Consider the following 17,236-nt stretch of genomic DNA (forward strand, 5'->3'; position numbering starts at 1 on the left):
AAACAGTCATAGGTCCACGCCTTATGCGCTTCTGATGACAGAATTCTCTGATAGCCGCAGCTGCATTGTTGCTGTTCTGATAGTACAGCTTCACTAATAGCTACTACTATTGCATTTCTGCAGTAGTGCAGGCAAACATCTATTGTATGATTCTGAAGAGACCACATTGCTTTTATACAGTACAGTACAGTAGAGCTGAGTAGTGGTGCTGTGGCAATAACTTACGATTATGCAAATAACTTACATTATTTGCATAATCATAACTAAGATAGTTACATGCGATAGAATGACAAATTTTGTAACTAATTTTTTTTTTTTTTTTTTCCCCAATAAATGGCGAGCACATTCTTTATTGTACCTGTTTTGCAAAATTTCTCTTCAGTACAAGCCTTAGAACTCGCTCCAGAGCCCTCTACATAGGGATACTTTAATTTTAACAACCCTGTACTTCCACACTGGAAGATAAAAAAAATTAACTATTATTCTTAAGGAAAAATTATAATGATGTACTTGCAATCCCAATTCAAAACATTTTAATTTTAAAAATATACCATGGTGAAACTCAATCAATTTTTCACAAGATTGCTAGGTTTCATTTTTCCATCACTAACTTGCAATAAAAAAAAAATAATAAAAAATAAAAAAAAACACATTGGTTCAAGATAGATCATTCAGCAGCTTTCTCTTTCATAAAATTAGAAGAGAGGCAAAAGCCAAGTGAGTGACCTAAATTCTACTAACATATGTCTAGTTAATGGCAACAAAACACCTGGTTGTGTGGAATTAAATCTATTGTTTATAACCATACATTTAATGAAGTATAAATTTTACCAGCTGTACTGATACTGAGCTTCTCCCTCCCCCAATGCAGTTATCAGAAATTTCTTCCATGTTGTATACTAAACATAAACAGCACTTTCTTTTTAAGAAATATAATAGTCAATTATACATGATACAATATCACTCCTCTGATAATTACTTTTAATGATAACCTTGAAGCCTGTTCAGGTTTGGCAACTCGGTAATGATTTTAATTGCAAGATAAGATGAAAACGGTAGATATCAAAATGAGAGTTGAATTGATAAGCTGTACCAACTGAAGCTAACAGTACTATAAATTTCATTGATATGCAGTTGCAGTCCCCCCCCCAAATGAATCATCACAGGAAAAATCTATTGAAGAAATTAAACCATTAAAAACTGTAACTTCACATTGAAAGATTTTATACACACACACACACACACACACACACACACACACACACACACACACACACACACACATTATCAAAAAAATTTAAATACCTGTGTCATTTTTTCCCTGTTGGCTTTAGGGTTAAGAGGAGCTTCAGTCAACAGAACAGGATGTTCTTCAGGAGCTACTCTTAATTCATTGTAGAAAGTATGATGCCAAATTTTTTCCATATCGTCCCAGTTGGTTACAATTCCATGTTCAATAGGATACTTTAAAGTAAGAATACCACGTTTGCTCTGGGCTTCATCACCCACATAGCTATCCTTCTGACCCATTCCAACCATTACACCCTGCAAAGAAGAAGAGAAAAAGTCAGTTGATAGCTTAAATAAATTTAATGCTGAACTAGACAAGCATTTGGAGTGACTGGATGAGTAAAATGGAAGTGTTGTGTTTTTTTTTTTGGCTGATGCTGTATAAGCTTGCTTTCTTGCATCATATGCCTCAACTAATGCTAATGATCAACAAAAAAAAAAACTTAATATACTTAGTCTGATTAGAAAATGAAAACTATTACAAATGGAGATAGAGGGATGAGATGATGAGTAAGCGTACAACAGGAATCAACACATTATGTACTCATTCAAACACTGCTTGCTCCGGAAAATCATTAATGAGCTTGTGCCAGAAAATCTTCAATCAACGTGTTGAAGTTTAGTTGTGTTTCAGGCCTCTGTCACAATCGTAATGGGTATGAAAGCATAACAGTATGCTGCACCCGGTTTTGCGTGAAGAAAAAAGTTTGTGTAGAAAGAATGAGAAAAATGGTTTGTGGAAACCCCCTAAACATGCATTTGGTGATGATATTCTTCTGACCTGTCGTTTATCAGGATGAAACATTTTGAAAATGGCAAGAACTTTTTTTTTTTTTTTTTTTTTTTGGTAGTTGTTGGCGCATAGGCTTCTGTGGCCATAATGCACCTCCCAAGGTTTTTGCAGTACTTTGATGCAAGCCTGAGGTGGGAATTGAACCCGCAACCTTTGGGTTGCCAGGCAGGCACTTTACCCACCCGGTCGGCCCGACAAGAACTGTGCCTGAACATTGTTCAAAGATGACTAACATTCAGGCCTATTGAAATGCATTATCAGCCAAATGTGTTCAAGGATTGCTAAATCATGACCAAAACGGTTCACCACCAATAACTGCACAAGGAGCAAAAAACAAAGGGGGGGGGGGAATCTGACCCTAATTTCATAAATTGGTGATGAAATATGAGTGTGCAGTTATGATGCTGAAACAAAATTCCAGTTGTCCTAGTAAAAGTTACTTTCCTCATTCAAAAAACAGCATGACAGGTTCAGTCAAGCTGTTTTTTGAATGGGGAAAGTTTTTCTGACATTCCATTCACTATGATGTTTTTAAGAATGATCAGAGAGTAAACCATTGCTATCACAAAGAGGTTATAAACTGAGGGGGAAGTAAGGAGAAAAATACCCCAGCTGTTTAAAAATGGTGGGTGATTTTTTCCATCATGACAATGCTCCTGCATCACTCCCCAAAACACCATCCCACATCCTCCATATTCTCCTGACCTTGCTCGAAGTGAATCTGATGCTATTCAACCACTCAACAGGTTGCAATCAACCAACTCACAGATGAAGACTTCTAGCAATGGTTCTTGTTGTGACACTTTATATTTATATTACACTTTATATCAGGGCAAACTACTTTGAAGGGAACTACTTTCTGACTTCATAAAATGTATGTGTTTTCATGACTGCAAATAAATTTAAGATTCTTACACATGCTTCTGTTTTTAACATCTGGCTGAATATCCTCTCACACTCAGTAATGCTATAATGCCAAGAGGGATTTCAGACACTTTTTAATTTGTTACACTTTAAGTTCCCAAACCCAGAACCACGGTTCATGAGTTTTCTTTTTTAATAATAGCTTCTGATACTGCAAAACATCTATTGCTTCATTTGTATCTAACTTTAACAACAGTGAGAAGTACTATAAATTTGTCCACAAAAAATTTCAGAATCTGAAAATGATGCATTGCCAATTGAAAAAAAATTCACGAATGTGCTACCTTCCTCAGCACAGGAACATGTGCATTATGTACACCGAGTTGACTTTGCATCAGCAACAATCTCTAGTATACAAAAAAAAGACTAGTTTTGTGTCTGGTGAAGGCTCAAAGTTGGAAATGGCTGATATAAGACTATAGTTCACACACACACACACACACACACACACGACAATCAGTTTTTTGGTGTCTGCAAGGAAGAATGGTTCGACATCAAGATCTTTCTGGCTTCAAATATGGAATGATTGTGGGAGCAGGATATGCAGGTAGCATTATCTTGACAATAGCCAACATGGTTAAGGTGCCCATTCTGTGGTGTCACGAGTCTACTCTGGCTGGCTTAAAAGCAATCAAACAACATAGCAGTCATGCAGTGCAGTGGCCCAGCTAACTCCCAATACAATATACCTCAGTGATAATTTTTCCAATTTTGAGTGGTTAGTTAAACTAGCTTACTTAGCTGATATTTTTTCTCATTTAAATTTACAAGGAGTAAGTGTAACTATATATAATGTGGAAGATAATATTGAAGCATTTATAAAGGAAATAGATTTATGGAACATAGATTTACAGAAAATACAATTTCACATTTTCCAACTTTAAAGGACTTTTTAGAGATAACTAAAATAATCTCGTTAATTAAATCCGTAAAGATTTTATTAGGCATTTACAGGTACTAAATAATAACTTTAGAAATTATTTTATGTTACCTAATTGTGATAAACTTTGAATTCAAGACCCATTCAATGTAAATATCAGAGGTTAAAGATCTGACAGCTAACGAAGAAAGTAGCTTAGTGGAAATTTCTTGTGATGCAGCTCTAAAATTAGTTTATAAAAATAACATTTTTACTGGTTTCATGTAAGAGCTGAACACACAGAATTAGCAAATAAGGCACTCAAACATTTAATACACTTTCTCACAACATATTTGTGTGAAAAGACATACTCTGCTCTCTTATACACAAGATCAAAATACAGAAATAGGAACAAGAAATACAGGAATAGGTAGAACCTAATTTGAGAGTACAAGTTAGTACCACTGAGCCATATATTTTAGAACTGTTTTCTTTAAAACTGCATCATCATCCTTCTCATGAATTAAATTTATACAAAAAATACATATAAATATAAAAATATTTAGTTGAAGTATTAATTTTATTTTTTATATATGTAATTTATTTTATTTTTTGGTGTTTTTTTTTTTTTAACTTTTAATTATTAGCTACATGGTGCAAGAAAGCCTGAGGCTTATGCTGCACCAGCCAAAAAAAAAAAAAAAAATTCCGGAGTTGAGAGAGAGAGAGAGAGAGAGAAATAAATAAATAAATAATTAATAAAAGAAAAGGAAATAGACAACCTATGCATTTCCCTCCTCCCACAGGTAATTATCCAGCTGACCTTTCAATTTCCCTAAACTGCCAGCCTCTACAACTCATGTAGGCAACTTATTCCAGTAATTTATAACTCTCTGGCTAAAATAAAACTTACTGCAATCCAGTCTAAACATCTCTCTCCGTAACTTTAAATTATGGCCCCTAATTCTAGAATCATTTATAACCATGAAATTTTTGCCCTCATTCATTTTACTTATGCCTCTCAGAGCCTTAAACACCTCAATCAAGCCTCCAAGCACTGCAACCCACATATTCGAAGTCTTTCCTCATATGAACGCCCTTTGGCCGATTGCACAGGATGAGTTACCCATCTTCAGATCCTTTCAAGAAGCACAATGTCTTTCTTTAGGTGCAATCTCCATACTTAAACACGGTATTCCAAGTGTAGTCTAACAATAGCCTTATATAATGGGATTATGACTACAAACAATCATTTGATAAATCATTGATGGGACACCATGGGCCTTCCTTGCAACTTGTCCTGGCAACCCGGGCTCTGCCCCCCTGCTTGCTTTGCTCTCCAACCCCCTGCACACGCTTTTCTACGTAATATGTAAAGGTGTGACGAAGTAAGTCAAATCTTTTCTACGTCAAAGACACCTGTTGAAATGCACTTTAGTGTGCTTAGCCTTTGCCGCACACACAGGGGTGCCTGCCCCTGTGACTTTTGATCCCTCTCGCCAACCTCTATTTCACCTTATTTGGGTGGACTGCCTTCTCTATCTATCCACCTTAGCTTTTCCCCCACATTCGGACCTGCCTTCCTCTCATTCCCCAGGTCTTCTCTTCAAAATTTTTTTTTTAACTTGGTCTTCTTCCAGGAAGCTCAGGCTACCCTGGCAGAGACCAGCCAGAGAATAATCGGCAGTCTGGCTACCTCCTAGCAGTGCGTACAAGCAACATGGAGTCCCACCAGTAGCACTGCAGCCAAATGCCAGGACGCACAACAGAACCTAACACAATATGTCATATACAACACACAACACTTTTCTGGCATTTAAAGTAGTACTGTGTTTCTTCCCAGCGTACATATGGCGGAGATGTGGGAAATCACCAGTGGCGCCAGACCCTAACACTATGCACACTATGTCGATTTCTAATCAGGAAATGACCTATGTAATTATTTACCTGTGTTTACATAGGTCACTTAGGAAAGGGCCTGGTAAAAATTCAGATCTTCAGTACCACTCCATACTTCAACTAAAAGTCAGGAATAATACAGTTATTGGCAGGTGCCACTCACTGTTTAGTCCGACCCCTTTCCTCCTAGGTTGACATACCACCTATGGTGTTTATCCCTCCACTTTTCACTGTTAGCATTAGCACAGGCATATGATGAAAGAGGAAGCTTATGCAGCATCAGCCAAAAAAAAAAAAAAAAAAAACCACTTCCACTTCACCCCTCCATTCGTTCAAAATACCTGTCCAGCTGAGCCTTAAATTTATTTAGGCTATCAACTTCCACAATAATGGATGGAAGTCTGTTCCACCAACCAACTACCCGCTGGCTAAAGGCAAATTTCCACACATCTATCCTACATCTGTCTTTCCTCAATTTGAATTTATGCTCTCTCTCAGGTGATTATTTTGAGCAAGAGGAAATATCCCATCAGCATTGAACATGTTCAAACCATTCAAGGCTTTATACACCTCTATCAGATCACCTCGCCGGTGCCTAGTCTCCAGACACTGTAATTTGCAAAACTTAAGCCTTTCTTTGTAAGAGCAACCCTTTGTCCCGTTCACTAATCTTGTTGCCCTTCTCTGTACTCGTTCCAGCAGCTCTACATCCTTCCTGTATATCATTGATAAGACACCAGGAGCTACTCTTGCAGCCCGTCTGCACTGCTCAGAGAACTTCATATCTGCCTGCACAATTACCCCCAGGTCCTTTTCATTCTCTACCACTGTCAGTGTAGTACCACAGAGTTGATACGTTGCTCTGGGGTTGCTGTTTCCCCATATGTAGTACTTTATATTTGTCAATGTTAAACTTCATTTTCCACCTCTCAGCCCATCTGCTCAACCTTTCCAGATCCTGTTGCAGCAGCATAGTATCAGTAGTGCCCTTTACAACCCTGCCAACCTTTGTATCGTCTGCAAACTTGGACATTAAGCTTGATATATCATCATCAATATTATTTATAAATACAGAAAACAATAATGGACCCAACACTGAACCCTGAGGAACTCCACTAATAACATTAGTCCACGATGAGCAGTGTCCATTGATTACCACTCTGTCTTCTCCCCCTCAACCACCCCTTTATCCATAGCAGCAATTTGCCTCCAATGCCACATTGCTCCAATTTGTGCAGCAGTCTTCCATGTTGTTGTTGTTTTGGTTTTTAGGAGCATTAGCAACTAAGGCCATATTGCTCCGGAATATGTGATGGTCATTCCCTGAACTTTCCGCATTCTCCGTATTTGGTGGTGACAGGCTCGAACCCCGGTCTAATCAAGAAGCGTGTGCTATGCACTGCTGCTCCTTCCCACCTGGCTACGGAAACGCCTAAGTCTTCCATGTGCAACAGTATCAAAAGTCTTTCTAAGATCCAAAATATAATATCAAAGTTATTGACTGCATCATAGTATCCAATCAAATTGGTCAGGCAAGACTTCCCCTTAACAAAACCATGCTGTGTCGAGCTATAACTGAAGTCTTGTCTAGTTGATCCTGCAGTGCTTCTTTAACCAGTGCCTCCATTAATTTTTCTGGAACAGAAGTTAAACTCACAGGTCTATAATTACTTGTGTCAGCCTTTGATCCTCCTTTGTGAATTTGGGTCACATTTGCACATCTCCAGTCCATGGGTACCTCCCCTGAGTCCAAGGAAGCTCTCATAATTATGGCTAAGAGTTTACTTACTTCCTTTGCTGCCTCCTTTATTATAACTGGATAGATTCCATCTACCCCAGGTGCCTTTCTTGTGTTTATCTTCAACAATTTTTCCTCCACTTTACTCTCAGTTATTACAAGATTATCTAGCTTACTATCAGAGTTGAATACACCTCTGGCATTCCCCTTGCTGAATAACTCCTCATGTGTGAATGTCGATGCAAAATATTCATTTAGTTTGTTAGCTACCTAAGCAGGATCATCAACAGTTGACCCATCGATATCAAGTGGACCAATCTGATTCATTCCCTTCCTTCTAGAGTTTACATAAGTAAAGAACTCTTTGCTGTTTTTCTTTGCATCCCTTGCCGAAGATTTCTCGTAATCTGCCTTCGCCTGCCTAACCTCCTTTGTAACTTGGTTACAGATCAACTTATATCTATCATAAGCTTCTGTGTCACATATTAATTTATATGTATCCCATACATTTTTCTTCTCTGCCATATGTCTCATTAGTTCATCTGGCATCCATTTAGGCCTAAACCTTGAACAATATTTCTTAGTTGGTATGTAAAGCCCAGTAGCTTCCAAGATAAGTTCTTTGAATGCTTCCCATTTTGAATTTGCTGTTGGTAACATCATCAGTTGGTCCCACTGTATAGAATTTAAATACTGTCTCAGACCATCATAGTCGCCTTTATGAAAGCAATAACCCTTCCCTTTACCCTTGATGGTATTTACCTCTTTGATTAAATCCCACTTCAGCACACTGTGATCACTGCCACCTAGTGGTTCCTCTATCTGCAGATTCTTAATGCATGAAGAATCTCTACTGATAATCAAATCAAGAGTATTACTCCCTGTTTTAAAATCTGGAACTCATTTTCCAATTTTAAAACACCCTACCTAAGCTAAGCACTCCCCTCCTCGATGACACAAAACAAGCAGAAATAAAATGCATTCACAATAATCGACCATACAATCACTCCTTTCTATGAACATGCCCACTGTGCAGAGACAAGTGTTATACAAATTAAAGATTTTAGCCAAAGGCCTTTTGCTTCGGGTTGCATAATGCATGAGGAATATTGTTGCATCCAAAAGAGCAGGACTAAAATATTTAACTGAAATAATTAAAAACTATACAAATATTTAAATTATTTACAAAATACTAAACTATTTAAAATATACAATATTCATTAATATACAAAAAAATGTTACAATGGAACATCAAATGATAGACAGGGAAGCACGTCCACGAGGTTGGTGAACATTGTTCACCAACCTCGTGGACAGTTGTCATGGAGGCAATTGTCAATAATTAATTGCATTTGTACTGACATAATTGCCTCGCCCTCTTCTCTCATTGGCTTGAATAAATATCACTAGGAAGAAAACTTTTTTAAAGCATAGAGAGATAGCATTCAAGGCTTCTGTGATTAATGTTTTAAAAGGTATATCATAATTCAATTGTATTCACTCTCTGTGCAAAATCTACCAAGTTAATAGAGGCTATGTAGCACCATCATAATTTCTTTTCCTGAAATTATAACCCATTCCTTTGCCTTTTACTACTGCTACCTCTCACTTCATCATCCATCATAGAACTTCGTGATTGGTTCCTCTAGTGTCAGCATTTCATCTGGTTCATGGGTGATGATGAGGTCCAGAGTATTCTTTTCCCTAGTACTTTCCCCTGACATGTTGATACAAATAAAAATCATCTAGTTCAGTGGTTTTCAACTGGGGTGCTGGGCACCTTAGAGTGCCACAACAACATTCGAGGGTTGCCACGTACTTTGGGTTTAAGTTACTTAAACTTATTTTTTTTTAAATTGATATGTCTATTTCGTTATAAAAAGATGTACAATATCTTTTTAATTTTGTAGTGATCTATAATTGATGTTTACTTAGTACCTCTATATAAAGAATAAAATTATTATTATATATATAATTTATATTATGAATTGTCATTTTGTTTATTGTAATAACTATCATATAACATATTTTTTTTAATATTAGATATATTTATATATACAGAGAGAGCGTTGGATCTAACAGGCAGAAAATTGAGTAGGGGTGCCACAAAATAAAATAAATTACTTAGGGGTGCCGTTATTAAAAAAAAAAAAAAAGGTCAAAAGCCACTTATCTAGTTGGTTTAAAAAAATTTGTCCCCCATGTGGAGTTTCTTTCCCATTTGCTCCAATCAATTATAGGCAAGTTAAAATCACCCATAATAAGACTGATGCTTACTTGCTCATTCCATTTGCATGTAGAGGCTCTCATCATAATCTTCACAATCACTTGGCCTGTAGATTAGTCTCACTCTCATTATACCTTTGCTTCCAACTATCTCACACTATACAGATTCTATACTAGCATGAGAAAAGTCTGAATCCAGAAGTCTGAATAAGAAGCATGACCCCACCACCCCTTCTATCTTCCCTAAATATATTATACATACCATATTGAAACTCATCATTCCCTATCCCCAGGTGGCACCAAGTTTCTGTAAGCCCTATTACGTCAGCATTACTTGTCCTAACCAGCAGTTTGAATACATTCATTTTACTGACGGCACTTCTAACATTACTGTATAAACAATTAAGACTTAGTGTTCTTGTATAGTTAACTACCCTGACACACCCCTTAAAGTTATTTAAGCTCACTTCCCTGGCTAACCACTCATTTTAAACATTTCTGTCCTCAGAACATCTTGCTAATATTTTCTGTTGTGGTAACCAAGAAGTTGTTTATTACCACAAACAAATCTGTTTGTTACACAAATTTGTTGTGGTAACAAACAAATTCTTGTTTGTTACCGCAACAAAACATTAACAACAGAATTCCCAGCAGGAAAAAGTGTGCTCTAGTAGACATCATAATCAAAAAACTTCAATCATACAGAATTTTCCAGCCCCAAGAAGGTATAGTGCATGCTATGGTTCAATATGTAGTCTGCCACCTCTATTATATGTAAATTTGAAACACTGTTTAAAACAACGCTTTCTAGCACTTACAAATCTGCAACAGTACAGAAAATGCATAAAGGACACCTGTTTGTACAATTATTCAGGCAAAGTTGGAGGAAGTTTCACATCAAGCTCAAGGAAATCTAAAAAACGTGCCAGCCATGAGTTTAATATGTGAAGGTTAACACAATGTGTAATATGTTATGTCATCATCTGAGGAAATTCACACAACAGATGATGGATGAGAATTTGCTGGTGATGTTGCTACTCCTACTAATTGAAGTTGATAATCCTTTCACAATTTATTGTTAATTTGTTACCAGTTATTTGTTACACATCTTTCCACAGACTCCTATACAGTGATGCCTATACCAATGATGTTATAGATTCAATAGTATTTTTTTTTTCAGTAATATATATAATTCTCAAATTGTACATAATTTTATTATGCTTAGGTCACACCACCCACAGGGCTAAATAGATACTCGGCAACCCACCAAAGTTACTAACAAAGGGAAAGTTAGGCAAAGTTACTTTTCAACTAACAAAACCTTTGCAAAGTTACTAATAAAGGTTTTGTAATAAAAACTTGTGATATTTTCCTCTGCACTTCTTGCATAAACTACAGTTTGTCTATAAGGTGGAGACGCATGATGAAACAAATTTTCTTCAGACTTCAGTAAGGCAGATTAAACAATACATCATACCAATTTCAAGTGTATTTGGGGTGATGACTTAAAGTTGTGCACTGACAATATAGAGACACATAGCTGCAACACATTACACACAGTCCATTATTGACTGAGCACAAACATATTAGGATAACTATATTATTATAAAATACGGTAAAACTAAGTATCGAGAAAGTTTTAAATTGACTCACCTGGTGGCGGGGACGGCCAACAATGGAAGGGAATACGGCACGTGGGGCATCATCACCAGCAAAACCAGCTTTGCACATGCCAGATCCATTGTCAACAACAAGAGCAGCAACTTCGTCGTCACACATTTTGCAGAATTAGCTGGTAAAATGAAATTTTATATAAATATATATACACATCTACTTGGAGGTAAGTGAAAGAAATGATACATAATCATCATAATTAATGAATTTTACAATTAGGTACACAGGAGATCGTTTTAGAAACTAAGAGAAACCTCAATATTTGGCATCTGGTCCTAATAATTCCCCCTCCCTCCAGTGAAAACACATTCCCTAAAAAGTTATGCCCAAAAGTAGTTGCCTTTACACTGCTGTGGCCACTTTATAATGATGCCTATACTTTTTTCCCAAATATACACTGGCACTCAGAGAAACAGATTTATCATTTTTTGTTAATCAAACTCAAGTAAATCAAGGAAAAAACCTCATGCTAAAAGATCTATAAAAAATTACTGTAGACATCAGAGGTAGCCTCATTATGCAGCAATCAGCAAAACTTTTTGCTACTTTGTGCACAAATCACACACTGTGGAGGCACTTCACCACAAGTTGCCTTGCATTGGGGGAAGTATACTGCTTAAAATTTCTTCAGATAGTTAAAATTTCAATCCTAACGCATGACTTTTTCTCAACATTGCTCTGAACTTGGTAATTAAATCTGCAGATTTCCTACTCTTAATATGATTAGTGCACAACAATATAACCTTCTGCATCCTTAAAAAATTATAGATGCTCTACATCATATACTTTAGTCCTCATCCACACCTAACAAATTGAATAGGTATTTTGCATCTGCATTTGCACATGAGGAATGCTTAAAGGAAAGGGATGCCAGAAGTTTATCAAACTCTAACAAGGGGCAAAATGACTTTGTGCTACAAGATCTAGGAAAATTGGGTCGAAAGGCTAAGAAATGGCAGTTGAAGTTTAACATTGATGAATGCAAGGCACTACACGTGGGTAGCAGGTAACCCCTGAGTAACCTATCAACTGTATGATACTACACTCAGGGTAGTGGACAATCAAAAAGACCTAGGAAGGTAACTGTAGTCAGACATGAAATTCTCTAAGCAATGCAGACATGCTGTCAAGAAAGCTCATGGGGGTTTTGTTAATGATATACAGCACTCATCTTGAGTGCTGTATACAGGTCTGGCAGCCTCACTTTAGGATGTAAATCTTCTGGAATGGGTGCAGAGAAGGGCAACCAGATTGGTAAGAGAACAAAAAGATACTCTTACATAGAAAGGCTTCAGTTCTGCAAATTGCAGAATGGAAGCCTTTCTATGTTAATGGTATTCTTCCACGTTAATGGTATTCAACCACCTGCTGGCTGACGTTTGCCGTCAGCCAGCAGGTGGTTGATTGTTGGAACAGGTTTCCATCTATTGTTGTGTAAGTGGATGGTTTGAATAAATTCAAGGAATACCAGCCAAACGCTTGGAAGGTACGGATGGGTGAACTGTGTGGTGTTTTTTTTTTTTTTTGGCTGATGCTATATAAGCTTGCATCATTTGCCATTAATACTACTACTGTATGGAATATGGTGAAGCTATTCGGCAATGAAGTCTTCAACTTTGTTGCAGCTGCATAATATTTTCCTAGCAGAATGTTCACAGTTACACCATTTAACACCTTATAAAATTCATGGCACGCCACTTGCCTGTTATTCGAAACAAAGAGTTTTTTTTTTTTTTTTTTTATTAAATTTAGTTAGTCTCTTCTTCATGGGAAAAATAAAAAAAAAATTCTTAGAGTTAAAAACTTTATCTCATTGGTCCAATCTTTCAATTCTTTACATTTTGATCTACATTTGACTGTAAATATCTTAAAATTCATAACGGTCAGCGATATTCAGTTTGTCACAATTCGTGTTTGAAGTCACATGCATCATTATTATCGAGCAACATGTTTTTTCAGTAAAATCTTACTTGGAAACCAGTCTTACAATGAATGTCAACAAATATTAATTGAAAAATTCCCCTAACACTAGCCATATATGCAAAGCTGCAATATTCAAAATAAAGATGTTTCCTGTGACTCAGGAATAGGAACATGAAACAAGGGTGCTAACACAGGGCACTTTAGGGGACATTATAAAATAATTTTGGAACTAAATAAATCTCTACAGACACTTAACATTCAAAAAGAGCTATATCACTTGGTTTAGCTCATTTCACTATAAGAAAACACCTGAAACTTTTTCATACCAAGAATAATACTGAATCCACAGGCATGAGCTAAAATTTAAGGATAATGTTTAAAAGATTACAGTACTGCCACTAGTTTCAAAGACCATGAAGGTGGCAGCAGTAGTAACATCAATGATACAAGAAAGCAAGCAAAAAAACAGTTCACCTATCTGCACCTTCCAAGAATTTGTATAGTACTCAATTGAATTTATTCAAACCATCCACTTACACAACAATAGATAGAAGCCTGTTCCAACAATCAAACACCCCACTGGCTGAAGGAAAACTTCCACACACCTATGCTGCCAATATCCTCAGCTTGAATTTATAACCCCACGTGTGTGTGTGTGTGTGTGTGTAGTCTCATTATCTCCAGATGAAATAACATCTAGAATCTGTTTGTAGGCTAAAACAGGACTCATCAGAGAACAGTTCTGTTCTCTGATGAGTCCCATTTACCCCATTTGTCAGGGCTCCTAGTCACATATTCATGGCACCGGTTTCAGCGAACTCTACGGTTACTGGCTTACTTGAATAGACACCACTTGAACTGAGCTTTTTTAACACAGTACAGATGAAAATGTTTTCACCTGTGGCCGCATCACCCTCAAGAGACAGTTGATGACAAGATATTGTAGGTTCAGTCTTGCCATTAGAGCCACATAGCAGTCTGTTCTGATTGACATAGCCCTTAAGCAACCTTGACCAGCTCTTGTAATGGTTCCTGTCTCCTAAACTGCTTCCATAGTGCCAGGACAATGCTGCATGACACATTAAGCTAATGTGCCACCTCTGCCTGCCTAGCTTCAAGTTGTCCAATGGCCCACCATCTCAAAGAATCATCTAAATGATGATCACCTGCCATCCTGAGTACTGGAGATGTGGCTATTACACTGAGCAATAGCTGGGGTATTGAAGATTTTAGATTCAATTCTGATTTCACAGTCGCCAAAAATAACCCCCAGCAGAAATGTTGAGATAAATCTGGAATAGCAGCTCCGTTATTATTCAAAATTTTGGCATTTATTTAGAATACTCCTCTGGGCTGGAGACATGGGCTAACCTACTGACATATTTGTGCCAAATATCATATGAGTAGGTTGACCCATGTCTCCTGTGCACAACCCACCACCCCTTCAAAAATAAAAAAAGGACTACTTCTACATAAATCTCATATCACAGTTACTCATCATGTGAACATGACATGGCGAGATTTAGGTAAGCCTGTGATGAGCAACACTTCCTGAGTACAGTGTATAAGTTTTTTTTTAACCCCAAAGATATAATTTAATAATCGAACAGGCCTGAAGTGTAACGCAATGCATACTAACTTTTTTTTCTTTTTGGCACATTCACATATATGTAAAGCACCAATTGTCTTCACCATAGCCGTTGTCCATCCATTCACATGTATCAGCTTGGCTCCCAGTGAACAAATATTGATGAAGTTTCATGTTTGGGTCTTTTTAGAAATATTTTTTGGATCTTCCAAATTTCATTAAAATCAGACAAACAAAAATTCAGCAATTTGTTTTTTCATAAATCAAGTTCTCTGTATAATCTATGTTTCAGATATTTGGGCACTGCTTTTAAAGGAAAAGTCCAATTACCCTAAGTTTGCTTCTTTATCCTTTCAAAAGGTTGCAGTGTTGATTCCGATTCAATACACCCATGTTGAAATCTGTATTAGTTTTAGATGTGGTGTATAACTTGAGAGGAAAAAGTCCACTCAACGCCAAACTCTAAGAGTGTGTTTTGTTGATCCCTTGGAAACTTTTAGGACTAAGTGCAATTCCACAGTACTAGCCGCCCACCCCCAAAATAACCACTACAATCAATTCGGAACAGCTGTTCCAATCTTTTTGAAGACTTCAATACTGATTTTAAATATTGAAATATTCTTGTGGACCTTTGTACCGAAATGTCGAGGTTGGGATTCAGTTCCACTGCTAACAAACCAAGTGTGTATCGTCACTTTGACATTGCTTCACCTGTGTAGCTTCCATGTAGAATCTATTTATTACTAAAGTAAATGTTCACTTAACGTGATGATCACGAAAAATAACTACCGTATTTCCCCACGTATAAGACGCACCTTTTTTTCGAAAAATTTGGGGTCTAAAAACTGGGTGCGTCTTATACAGTGGTTGTAGATTTTTTTTTTACTTGTTTTTCGCGGTTGTTGTCATTGCGCTCATTGTTTCGCACTTGTTACCGGTATATTAGATTATGTTCTGCCACTTTCTGCCCAGAAATGGCTCAGACAAGATTTTCTACAGTGCTGAATTCAAGTAATGAGGAGCTGTATGAATTTTATGATGAATAAAACTAGAGTTCAATAACTTTATGTAATACATTTTTTTTCAAATTTCGGGCCCCAAAATTAAGGTGCATCTTATACATGGGAGCGTCTTATGGGGAAATACGGTAATTTACTTTCAGTTAAAGGAAAACACTAAGTTGGCTTTGCATTGAAAACAATCCCTTCCATAAAAATGAACAGTCAATAACACTGGTTATGGCTCCTCAAAATGAGTAAAGGCTGATATAAGATTGTAGTTCCGACGCATGACGATTAGTTTTTGAGTGTTGGCAAGGAAGAATGGGTCAGCATAGAGATCTTTGACTTCGAATCTGGAATGATTGTGAGGGCACAGCATGCAGGTGCCAGTATCTAGCCAATAGCCTACATGATTAAATACACCAATTCGTGGTATCACTATTCTACTGGCTCAACAGAAGTCGAACAGCCAGCCAAAGGTCATACGTGGGACAGTCACATAAAGTTGAAGCCTGTGATGAGCATCATGTCTCGTCTTGTAACACAGCAAAGATGCAGTAGTGGCCCAGTACAATGTAGGAATAGCAAGACCAACATCCACACGGACTTTGTCTTTTGTCCATTCTGTCAAGCAACACTGGAGGGGTTCCCTCAGCTCCATGATTCACATATGTAACATACTCTAATACTACATGATGTGAATTACACAATAAACACACTTCATCTGGCCTCAGCCTAGGGGCCCATGGAACACAATAGTCCCCTAGTTGATATCCTGTACCACAGAGAGGTGGGCCGTCAGTAGGTCAAAGTCTCTGGTGGGGGTGAACCCTCGCATTGCCCGAGCTTACCAAGGAGAGTCCAAAAAAAAAAAAAAAAATAGAAGTTTTAAGTGGAACAGAGTGCAGGGTTGACAATTTAGCTGTTGGGTAAGATGAAGGCAAAGACTGTCAATGATAGGAAGGCTTCCACTAGGAGTCACAAGAAGCAGAGACAACCCACCGTCCACAGGGAGACGGTCATCCACATGGACCATGCACGAGACATTAGCACATATAAGGCATGGCAGTCGATAGCTATCACAGACCCATGCTCAATGTGAAACATAAGAAACTGCACCCTTTCATGGGCACATCAGCACCAACATTGCATCGCCCAACGTATATAAATCTGCCCTTGGGTAGCACAGTTGATAGAATCGCCGTCCTCTTCACACCGAGTGGAAAAGACCTGAGTTCAAGTCCCATTGATGACTGAAGAATTTTTTATGGACCTTTTTCATAACATGGCTGAGTTAGTTGGTTTTGGGCAAGGGTAGCAT

The 17,236-nt window shown here is 37.4% G+C and overlaps 1 protein-coding gene across 3 annotated transcripts in view; it reads right to left on the reverse strand.

Annotated features, from left to right (window-relative positions):
* Positions 1-17,236, reverse strand: part of LOC150083088 (actin 403) — a 64,508-nt gene that overhangs the window by 15,307 nt on the left and 31,965 nt on the right. For all 3 annotated transcript variants that reach the window (XM_090377782.1, XM_090377784.1, XM_090377783.1), the window contains exons 2-3: positions 11,383-11,521; positions 1,306-1,545 (exon numbers count right to left, since the gene is read on the reverse strand). In XM_090377782.1, the coding sequence (XP_090233908.1) occupies positions 1,306-1,545; positions 11,383-11,508 (366 nt within the window). In that variant the 5' untranslated portion in view covers positions 11,509-11,521. The remainder of the gene's footprint in view (positions 1-1,305; positions 1,546-11,382; positions 11,522-17,236) is intronic.

The sequence above is a fragment of the Mastigoproctus giganteus genome, chromosome 7 (genome assembly GCF_048544385.1).
Source record: "Mastigoproctus giganteus isolate SK-2022 chromosome 7, ASM4854438v1, whole genome shotgun sequence".
Lineage (NCBI taxonomy): Eukaryota > Metazoa > Arthropoda > Arachnida > Uropygi > Thelyphonidae > Mastigoproctus > Mastigoproctus giganteus.